The sequence below is a fragment of the Bos taurus genome, chromosome 19 (genome assembly GCF_002263795.3).
Source record: "Bos taurus isolate L1 Dominette 01449 registration number 42190680 breed Hereford chromosome 19, ARS-UCD2.0, whole genome shotgun sequence".
Classification (NCBI taxonomy): domain Eukaryota; kingdom Metazoa; phylum Chordata; class Mammalia; order Artiodactyla; family Bovidae; genus Bos; species Bos taurus.
In genome coordinates, this window is record NC_037346.1 from 21,048,277 (window position 1) to 21,060,561 (window position 12,285).

At 38.3% G+C, this 12,285-nt stretch overlaps 1 protein-coding gene across 3 annotated transcripts in view; it reads right to left on the reverse strand.

The window, feature by feature from the left end:
* The window catches only part of SSH2 (slingshot protein phosphatase 2), a 246,661-nt gene that overhangs the window by 170,820 nt on the left and 63,556 nt on the right, over positions 1 to 12,285 (reverse strand). For 2 of the 3 annotated variants that reach the window (XM_015458587.3, XM_005220145.5), the window contains exon 2: positions 8,842 to 8,922. The exons of the other annotated variant lie outside the window; for it this stretch is intronic. In XM_015458587.3, the coding sequence (XP_015314073.2) occupies positions 8,842 to 8,922 (81 nt within the window). The remainder of the gene's footprint in view (positions 1 to 8,841; positions 8,923 to 12,285) is intronic. 3 annotated transcript variants of the gene reach the window in all.

A 12,285-nucleotide genomic window follows, 5' to 3' on the forward strand; every position in this document is an offset into this window, starting at 1 on the left:
TCACTTAAGACTTTAAAAAAAGAAAAGCTGAACATTAGTTCTCATTTGTTATTCTAGGATAAAAACAGTTGAGATATGCCTTATTCTGGAACAACAACAACAAAAATTATCATAGGCTTTCTACTGGCATAATGATTTGGATCAGAGTCCCTCCAAAGGAGAAAAATAGGAATACTGTTCATGGTGAAGCTGTTTCTGCCACTAGCAACACTTTTAACCTGTTTTCTGACCAGGTGCTCTAGTCAGCAATCTCTTTGCTATGCAGCAGAAGTGAGGCAGAAAAAACTCAAATCATTCTGAACTCTGGTCAGACAGCTGTTCGCTGTTGGCTAACTGGCCATTTGAAACTCGTAATAAAACCCACACTGCCTTAGCAATGAATTTCCCTTTTTAAATTCTTTTTACATTTGTGTGTGTTGGCTAGTGAAATGGTGTTTCTGCAAGTGAGTCTGAAAAAGAAATAAAACACACACACAGTACAGGGAGCTGAAAGGAAGAGGGTAAACACAAATCATCAGAAATGACCAGATGTACATGCTCGCTGGCCCACATACCATCATTACTTTGCATCCAACCAGTTTGTTATCACTGTAGCTGTAGGTTTATCTACAAACATCTTGTTTGTGCTCATAATTTCTAGAGATTTAGAAAAGTAGATTTCTTAGCAATTTCCAGTTCTCCCCTCCTAAGTGTAGTTTTACTTTCTAAGCCAACAAATCATTCATTAATTTTATCATTCTATACACCATATTCTGGGCTTCCCTGGTGGCTCAGCAGTAAAGAATCCCACCTGCAATGAAGGAGACAAAGGTTCAATCCCTGGGTTGGGAAGATCCCCTGGAGAAGGAAATGGCAACCCACTCCAGCATTCTTGCTTGGGAAATCCTATGGACAGAGGAACCTGGCAGGACACAGTCCATGGGGTCAGAAAGAGTTGGACATGACTTAGCAACTAAACACCACCACCACCATATTCTAAGACTTAAAACATACATGAAAACTAGGATGCTTCCAAAGAAACCTGAAGATTAAGACTCCTATCTTCAAACCATAGGCTGGCTACTTATTTGAACCAGGCTTTATCTTAATACTAATAACTTATTAATATTCGATAATCCTTCATCTTGAATTTAGTATTAGCCAAGTTAAATATTCTCTCTCTCCCAAAGCAATTCTCTTACCCTACTGCATGTGAAAACCTCTGTAGATGTTGCCACTAGAAGGGTACTGTTATATTCTGAGACACCTGCCCCACCGTAGAAGAGAATGCAAACCTAAAGTTTAAAAATGTAAAGTATTCTAAACAAAGGGAGAAAAATCAAATCAATAAAATTAGAAATGAAAATGGAGAGATCACAATAGACAACACAGAAATACAAAGAATCATAAGAGACTACTATCAGCAATTATATGCCAATAAAATGGACAATTTGGAAGAAATGGACAAATTCTTAGAAAACTACAACTTTCCAAAACTGAACCAGGAAGAAATAGAAAATCTTCACAGACCCATCACAAGCACAGAAATTGAAACTATAATCAAAAACCTTCCAGCAAACAAAAGCCCAGGTCCAGAGGGCTTCACAGCTGAATTCTACCAAAAATTTAGAGAAGACCTACTCTTCCAGAAAATTGCAGAGGAAGGTAAACTTCCAAACTCATTCTGTGAGGCCACCATCACCCTAATACCAAAACGTACAAAGATGCCACAAAAAAAGAAAACTACAGGCCAATATCACTGATGAACATAGATGCAAAAATCCTTAACAAAATTCTAGCAATCAGAATCCAATAACACATTAAAAAGATCATGGAGAAGGCAATGGCAACCCACTCCAGTATTCTTGCCTGGAGAATCCCAGAGACCGGGGAACCTGGTGGGCTGCTGTCTATGGGGTCACACAGAGTCGGACACGACTGAAGCGACTTAGCAGCAGCAGGGATTTGTTGGTTTAATTTTACTTGAATATCTTATTAATATGCATGTGCACTACTAAGGTACCTAAAAAACTCGGTATGATTAGGGTTTGCATTACCAATTTTCTGTTTTGGAAAAAACTTTCCTCAAATGTAAGATCAATGCATGATCATTACAAATCAGTTGTATTTAACCTAGAAAATAAAAGCGTCCCATAATTTTATCCTAGTTAAGAATATAATCCTCTTTTTTAACATGTACTGATCTTCCCCCTTGTTCATAAGAATGTGGTCATATTCTGTATTTTCCAATTTGCTTTTTCATGTGATCCAAAGTTATTTCCTATCATTTTATTTTAAAGACTATATTATACAAATGAACTTAACTAAGCTGCTATTGACAGACATTTGGGTTTTTCCCAGTTTTACCCAATACAAACCAAGTTAAAATAAACATCCTATGTATGTTACTATATATTTAATGAGTAGATTTAGGGTGGATCCCCAGATCTGGCATTGCTTGGGCAAAGGGCATGAACAATCTAAACTTCCTCTCCAAACCAACCCCATTAATAGATCTCCTCTTTGCAAAACTGTAGTATCATCCAAACTTTACCTCATAGTTGGGAGGGTGGGAGTAGAAATAACTGTTTACTTTAATGTTCTTTACCATCTTACTGAATCCTAAAAACTCTTTGTATACTGGTATTCCTAGCCATTTATCTGATAAGAAGGCAAATATTTCACTCATTAGCTGTATGTATTTTAATTCAACTCATGGCATTTTCAACATGTAGTATTTTCAATTTTCATGTAATAAAAAATTTCAATTTCTTAAAAAAAACAAAAAGATCATACACCATGACCAAGTGGGCTTTATCCCAGGGATGCAAGGATTCTTTAATACCCGCAAATCAATCAATGTAATACACCACATTAACAAATTGAAAAATAAAAGCCATATGATTATCTCAATAGATGCAGAGAAAGCCTTTGACAAAATTCAACATCCATTTATGATAAAAACTCTCCAGAAAGCAGGAATAGAAGGAACATACCTCAACATAATAAAAGCTATATATGACAAACCCACAGCAAACATTATCCTCAATGGTGAAAAATTGAAAGCATTTCCCCTAAAGTCAGGAACAAGACAAGGGTGCCCACTTTCACCATTACTATTCAACATAGTTTTGGAAGTTTTGGCCACAGCAATCAGAGCAGAAAAAGAAATAAAAGGAATCCAGATTGGAAAAGAAGAAGTAAAACTCTCACTGTTTGCAGATGACATGATCCTCTACATAGAAAACCCTAAGACTCCACCAGAAAATTACTGGAGCTAATCAATGACTATAGTAAAGTTTCAGGATATAAAATCAACACACAGAAATCCCTTGCATTCCTATACACTAATAATGAGAAAGTAGAAAGAGAAATAAGGAAACAATTCCATTCACCATTGCAACAAAAAGAATAAAATACTTAGGAATATATCTACGTAAAGAAACTAAAGACCTATATATAGAAAACTATAAAACACTGGTGAAAGTGGACACTAATAGATGGAAAAATACACCATGTTCATGGATCGGAAGAATCAATATAGTGAAAATGAGTATACTACCCAAAGAAATTTATAGATTCAATGCAATCCCTATCAAGCTACCTACGGTATTTTTCACAGAGCTAGAACAAATAATTTCACAATTTGTAAGGAAATACAAAAAACCTCAAATAGCCAAAGCAATCTTGAGAAAGAAGAATGGAACTGGAGGAATCAACCTGCCTGACTTCAGGCTCTACTACAAAGCCACAGTCATCAAGACAGTTTGGTACTGGCACAAAGACAGAAATATAGATCAATGGAACAAAATAGAAAGCCCAGAGATAAATCTATGCACCTATGGACACCTTATCTTTGACAAAGGAGGCAAGAATATACAATGGAGAAAAGACAATCTCTTTAACAAGTGTTTCTGGGAAAACTGGTCAACCACTTGTAGAAGAATGAAACTAGAACACTTTCTAACACCATACACAAAAATAAACTCAAAATGGATTAAAGATCGAAACGTAAGACCAGAAACTATAAAACTCCCAGAGGAGAACATAGGCAAAACACTCTCCGACATAAATCACAGCAGGATCCTCTATGACCCTCTATGACCCTCTATTTCCCAGAATATTGGAAATAAAAGCAAAAATAAACAAATGGGACCTAATTAAAATTAAAATTAAAATTAAAAGCTTCTGCACAACAAAGGAAACTATTAGCAAGGTGAAAAGACAGCCTTCAGAATGGGAGAAAATAATAGCAAATGAAGCAACTGACAAAGACGTAATCTCAAAAATATATAAGCAATTCTTGCAGCTCAATTCCAGAAAAATAAACGACCCAATCAAAAAATGGGCCAAAGAGCTAAACAGACATTTCTCCAAAGAGGACATACAGATGGTTAACAAACACATGAAAAGATGCTCAGCATCACTCCTTATCAGAGAAATGCAAATCAAAACCACAATGAGGTACCATTTCACACCAGTCAGAATGGCTGTGATCCAAAAGTCTACAAGCAATAAATGCTGGAGAGGATGTGGAGAAAAGGGAACCCTCTTACACTGTTGGTGGGAATGCAAACTAGTACAGCCACTATGGCGAACAGTGTAGAGATTCCTTAAAAAACTGGAAATAGAACTGCCTTATGACCCAACAATCCCACTGCTGGGCATACACACTGAGGAAACCAGAATTGAAAGAGACACATGTACCCCAATGTTCATCACAACACTGTTTATAATAGCCAGGACATGGCAGCAACCTAGATGTCCATCAGCAGATGAATGGATAAGAAAGCTGTGGTACATATACACAATGGAGTATTACTCAGCCATTAAAAAGAATACATTTGAATCAGTTCTAATGAGGTGGATGAAACTGGAGCCTATTATACAGAGTGAAGTAAGCCAGAAGGAAAAACACCAATACAGTATACTAACACATATATATGGAATTTAGAAAGATGGTAACGACAACCCTGTATGCGAGACAGCAAAAGAGACACAGATGTATAGAACAGACTTTTGGACTCTGTGGGAGAGGGAAAAGTAGGATGATTTGGGAGAATGGCATTGAAACATGTATAATATCATATAAGAAATGAATCGCCAGTCCAGGTTCAATGCAGGATACAGGATGCTTGGGGCTGGTGCACTGGGATGACCCAGAGGGATGGTACGGGGAGAGAGGTGGGAGGAGGGGTTCAGGATGGGGAACACGTGTACATCCGTGGTAGATTCATGTTGATGTATGGCAAAACCAACACAATATTGTAAAGTAAAAAAAAAAAAAAAATGTAAAGTATTCTAAACCAAATAGTTTTTACATTTTAGATTTTTCTTTCTTTTCATCTGCCTTCTTCACATTCAATTCTAGAGTGTAGCTTTCCTTTTCTTTCTTTAACAACAAAAAGCTAACACCTCTCCCTTTTACTGGGCTATTCAAACACAAAATGTGTTTTGATTGCACACAGGGAAAATGCATTCCCTCCAAGGATATAATATCCAAGCAAAGGAGTATCCATCCCTCTTCCAGCCTGGTAGGGTAGGGGAGGAGTCAGAAGAGCACAGAAAGGAGACAAAGAATTAAGTTGTATTCTTAGGAGATAAACTAACACAAGCATTTTCCTGACCTATAGGCTAGGGAAGAAATAACCCTACAATGGGGATGAATCCAGTTGTTTCAGCTTAAGCCCACAATCACCATAACTGGAAACCCGGGTCAGGCAGAGCTCTTTTCCTTCAAGGCAGGAGAGCAGTAGGTATGAGGATGGGAAACGAAGAGAACCCTCAGGAGTCTTCAGGGGCTGCTGCAGCCACCAGTACCCAACCTGCTCTAGTCCCTGTTTACGTTCTTTCTTATCTGGAGCCAAAGTGAAACTCCTGCTGCCTGGGCCAGTGTCTTCTTCCTTTGTGACCTCTTTCAGTCACAGGTTCACCGTGCTCTAGGGCAGGCAGTCCCTCTTCCCATTATGGAGGCCTCCAGCGACCCTGTGCATAGCAGAGGCAGAATTAGCTGCTGATGCTTCTACCCTGTTTCTGGTTCCCTGGAGGCTGAGTGATGCCAGGGAAGGGGCAGAGGTCTCTCTACATTCCTCTCCTCTCTTTCATGAAACCCTCAGGCGATGTCAGGCAGCCCTCTTCCAAGCCCTCATCCCTCTCTGCCTCCAGCCAAATCTCCTTCCACTCACCCACAGATCTCTTTTCTTCTCCCCATGTATTGCATTTCCATGAATACCATGAGACTAATCTGTTGAACGGTAGATGATACATTCTCCTAGAGTAAATTCTTTTTAATTTCCACTTTATTGGGGGTATAATTGACAAATAAAATTGTAAGCTATTTAAAGTGTACACTGTGGTGATTTATATATGAATACATTGTGAAACGATTCCCCTCATCTGGTTAATACTTTATATATATATATATATATTAGTATTGGTGAGTATACATAAGTAATATATATGTATATATACAGGTTATATATATATATATATATATATACATTAGTGAGAACCTTTAAGTTCTGCTCTTTTAGCAATTTCAATTATACAATGTTAACTACTGTCACCATGTTTTACATTCGATTCTCAGACCTTATTTACCTTGTAGCTGTATGTTTGCTCTTACGGTAGATTTGATATTTTATGCCTAACTCCCACAGCCTTGGGACTGGGAATTTGTACATAAGAATCAATCAAAACTTGGTGAATGAATGAATCCATGCGTAAGTAAAGGAATGAATATAGCTGACCAAAGTTCATATTTCTGTTATCCCAAGGTTGACTGAAAAAGTTCTTTATCTTCTACTTTTCATTACAAGTTAACTTCTATTTCAAATAGTTACCAAGATCCCTACCATTTTCTTTGAAGAAAATCCAAAGTGGGGATTTCAGTCAGTTTGCTCTGCAAATAATTTTGCTTTAGAGTTTAAACCTTCATACTGGGAAGGACCTTTTCAATCTCCTTTGATGTGAAGAGTGGGAATGGGAAGGTTAAAAAAATAAAAAATGTGGGAAATACTCCTTGAACAAACAAAACAGGAGGATCCAGTACCTTCACAGGTGAAGCCAGTCAAGTACATGAAACCAGTTTTGCCTCCCGGAGAGGCAACAAACCTGACTTAAATGACTGAAAGTTCTGGCAATAAAATCAAGCAATGGGGCAACTAAGCCCATTTGCCACAACAACTGAGGTCAGCATGCTCTAGGGTCGTTGAACTTGTGACTACCGAGCGCATGTGCCCTACAGCCCGCCCACCACAGCTAGAGAGTAGCCTTCGCCCTCCATAACCTGAGCAAGCCCGCTTGCAGCACCGAAGACCCAGCACAGCCAAAAATAAATAAATGAATAAATATTTTTAAAAATCAAGCAATCCAGAGTAATTTGCAAATACATATATCCATCTAATTTTTTCTAATAGAGAAAACTATTAAAACTAGAATCTTTTCCCTACATGTCCAACTTCATAAAAATCTTTATGTGGACTGCCATGCACTGATCTCTGTAAGACAAAAATCAGCCAAAACAAGAAGGATTAAAAACATCCTCAGTCCAAGTGCAGAGGACCCCACTGCAGACTGAACCAAATAAATCTTGTAGGATACTACATGTAAGGAGACCAGTACACGTTCCATCACTGATGATGCTGCCTGCCGATAATGTGCGCACTGACGGCTGCCAGCTAAGATCTGATGTCAGTGCTGCTCCTGCTTATCGCACAACACTAGGCAAAGAATATAACCTTTCCACCCTCAGTCTGTCATCTCCTACGTGTAGATAATAAATGAGTGTTCATGTGAATTCATTAATGTTTTCAAGTCCTAGGGAAGTGAGTTATTAGTGAGTCACAGCAACTGACTTCGTGCCATTTCAGACTCTTCATCAGTGCGGAATGAAGTGCAACCAGATGAATCAACATAATGGTTGAACAAGGTCCTAAACCAATGATCACCTTCACTGTGCCATGAAGGTGAAGTAAAGACAGTTTAAAGCAGACAGTACTATGCTGGTATACTTGATAGGCACAACTTCAAGACAGAGTTTCCATTGGTGAAACTTTAACAATACTTATAGAATATCTACTATGCACAATAAGCATTCTGGAATAGACAGAATCCAGATTTATGATAGAGGTTTGTAAAACCTAGTTTGAACTATGGCTTGCAAAGGCAGTTATCTTACTGAAAGCAATATGTAGTCGACTTAAGTCATTCTCTAACTTCAGCCTGATTCCGTGGGTAATTTGCGATAATCAGAAAACTATGCTGGGGATCAGATGTTGTTCAGTGGCTAAGTCACGTCCAACTCTGTGTGACCTCATGGGCTGTAGCAGGCCAGGCTCCAGATGAGATCAATACAATTTATAATACCTCATGAAATGTAGTTAGATAGTTCTAAGTTCGAGATGATCTGGCTGACTCTCTAGGATTTATAACACTACTTTGTCTTAAAGTTATCAACAGCCAGGATATGTTAGGTCTTTGTATGTGGGGAATAAGGGTCCAGTGGCAGCACCAATACCAGCTGTCACAGGGAAAAGACCAAAAAAAAAATGTGAAAAACCCACAAAAACAACCACATTCCTTAGTGAAGAAGACTTACTTAAGGTTCCAGGGTACAGCATTTATCTACTTCGATAGATATGCTTTGAGGGGAGATTATTACACATACACATATACCAGACTGTTTATACATATGCTCATTCCAAGTCACTTATTTGCCTTCCCAAGCTATTTGGCTGAGTTAGGCCAAACAGATAAAGATAAAATAATTGGCACTATCTCAGCTGCACTGAAGAGCCATATTTACTCTAAAAACTTTCACCTGAATCACCAAAGGCTGTAGAAAGACAAATACCTACGTACATTGGAATCACTAAAGATTTCTGAGTCTTCACATTCACAGCAAAGTAATGCTGCGGATTCACTGTCTTCCAGGTGAGAGCTCTGCAACACAAACGAGATTATTTCAGAGATCCAGATACTGGGGCCATAGCATGAGGAGAAAGGCCAGCAGAAATCACTGAGTTGCTGTTAGCTCATAGGTGAAAAGCTGATTCTGATTAGTAATGGCTGTTTTGGAGAGAATAAAGCCAACAAGGTGATTGGTTAGGAAAAGTGAGGCATGTTGGATTAGCTGAAGCATTTTCTGTGGTTTCCAACTGGGCCATGGGATGTCCTTTTTCTGTAAAGATGTTGCTACTAACCCTTCAGAGTATGTACTCTGGACTTCTTCCAGAACAGGGTAGGTTTGTATTCACTTGTCCTCATATTCAAAGGTATGTATTCAATGACTGTTTAGAGACAGGCTTTCGAATGTAACAGCGCACGATTAGGGGTTCGAACCACTAGCCTAGCCAGCCTCATTAGTCCTCTGCTAACAAGTGTTTATAAGGAGAGCCAAAACACATGCCCTAGCCAAGTCCTACTGATATATGCCAGAAAACAATTTAAAACCTTTCTTCCACTCTCCAATCTCTTTTTCAAAATCTGTCTAGAAGACAGATAAGAAAAATGAGACAAAGGGGTGAAACAATTAGCTGGTAACACAAGAGAATTTTCCCTTATGACTAAAAGGAGCACACACACACAAAAGCTCCAATTGTGACCCATTGCTGCTGCTGCTGCTAAGTTGCTTCAGTCCTGTCTGACTCTGTGCGACCCCATAGACAGCAGCCCACCAGGCTCCCCCGTCCCTGGGATTCTCCAGGCAAGAACACTGGAGTGGGTTGCCATTTCCTTCTAAGTTTCTTCTAATATTTGCTGTTTGGGTAACAGCTACTGGCAACTTGAGTTATCCCTACATAGAGACGTATACACTTATGTCATCAAAACTTCATACTACTATATGATGTACCAATCTCACTTCTGGGTACAAATCCAAAAGAATAGAAATCAGGGTCTTGAAGAGATGTCTGCATCTTATTTTAAATGTTCTTACCACAAAACAAACAATAAAACTCCTAGGAGCCTAAGGAAACTTTTGGAGTTAATAGATATTTTTATTACCTTGATTATCCAATGATGATTTTCATGGATGTATGCACATGTCCAAACTCATCAAATTGGATATGTTAACTATGTTGAGTTTTTTTGTTTATCAATCAGACCTCAATAAGTCTATTAAACAAGCAAAAAAAAAAAAATTGTCACTATCTGTGGCTGAAGCTTAATCATACACAACTACTTTATGGCTATCATGGTTGACTGATATTTTGTATTTTCAAAGCTGAGACTGTTTCGACTCGTAGAATACCTGCAGAGATGAGTTTCAGAGTGCAGATAAACAGAGTAAAGTTCAGAGTTCCTACTTCTGGTAACTTCCTTCTGTTTTATTTCCTTCTTATCTTTTCCTACCCTGATCCTTTGCCTACTTTTGGGTTTTGTCCTTACAACCAAGTCTCATATTCCATTTCTCCTCTTTTCCTCTTTCAGAAAGTAAACAAACAATTAAATATTTAAAATCATTTTTAGGTCTTGCAAATGCAAAGTCTCTTTCTTATTCCCTTGCATTTTGGAGGAGGAGAAAATGAGAATATTTATTCTCCTTTGTCTTAAAAAAAAAATCAGTCTACAAAATATGTGACTACTTCTGAAAGTCATATTAGAAAAGCTAATGCATTAATAAATAACAAACAAAATATCTGAAGGAAAAAGGCAGAGATCAAAGCTGCTTTCAATTCTCCCAAATTCCTTATATCACAACAGATACAGATGATATCAAGCATATCAAACATGGTTTGTCACTATCAAGAGAGAAAAGTACACATTCAGTTCAGTTCAGTTCAGTCGCTTAATTGTGTCCGACTCTTTGCGACCCCATGAATCGCAGCACGCCAGGCCTCCCTGTCCATCACCAACTCCCAGAGTTCACCCAAACTCATGTGCATCGAGTCAGTGATGCCATCCAGCCATCTCATCCTCTGTCGTCCCCTTCTCCTCCTGCCCCCAATCCCTCCCAGTATCAGGGTCTTTTCCAATGAGTCAGCTCTTCGTGTGAGGTGGCCAAAGTACTGGAGTTTCAGCCTCAGCATCAGTCCTTCCAATGAACACCCAGGACTGGTCTCCTTTAGGATGGACTGGTTGGATCTCCTTGTAGTCCAAGGGACTCGCAAGAGTCTTCTCCAACACCACAGTCCAAAAGCATCAATTCTTTGGCGCTCAGCTTTCTTCATAGTCCAACTCTCACATCCATACATGACCACTGGAAAAACCATAGCCTTTAATCCTAATTACACTAGTTGACGACTTTAGGTTTTCATTCTTGTATATATTGCAGCATGGTTACATGAGCTCTTCCAAAATGACCTTTCAAGAAAGAGGTTCTTTTATAAAAAATGGACTACTGGCCATAAAAAAACTGAATTTCTGCCATTTGTAACTACATGGATATACCTGGGGTGTATCATGTTTAGTAAAATAAGTCAGACAGAGAAAGACAAATATTGCATATAACAAAACAGAAACAAACTCACAGATATAGAAAACAAACTAGAAGATACCAGTAGAGAGAGGGAGGGGAGGGGCCAGATAGGAATATGGGATTAAGAGTACAGACTACCATGTATAAAGTAGATAAGCAACAAGGATATATTGTACACCACAGGGAAATATTGTCAGCACTGTGTAATAACTTTAAAGGAGTATGAGCTATAAAAGTATCGAATCACTATGCTATACATCTGACACTAATATTGTAAATCAAATAAATTTCTATATTAAAAAAGTAAGAGGTCCTATAATGACATCTGCATTCCTAAAGTTAAGACTTTCCTACATACTTATTAACTGAAATTCAATTAACTGCTTATGACAATTGATAGAAGAAACTCCTACATATTGAGGTATGTGGAAGTCATGCTGGCTTGTACACGATTTAACTGGAATTTTATGCTAACTAAAACAGCCTGTTTGTGGCCTATCAAACATACATTGTACATCTGCATTAATCATTAAAAAAAAATAAGGTGCACTGACCAGAAGTACGGAATGTCCATGTTAAAAATAAAGATTAATGCCTTCCTTCCATTGCTGGTACTCCCTTGATGATAAGAGTTCCTTCCCAGGAACCAAGGCCATATTGACTGGGTGTGTACATGCTGATTTGTTTTTGTTTTTTTTTAAATCTTGAATAAATGTGTCTTTGACTTGTCTAATGTTCTTTGTTCTGACAAGGTATAAACCTATGCTGAAACCCATGCTCCTCTGGAGTGGTTCCTCACAGTTCTCTGCGAGGCTGTCTTTTGGGCTATAGCCCTCAGTTTGGCTGAAATCAAACTTTTCTATTCCTATTATAGGCTATTTATTATT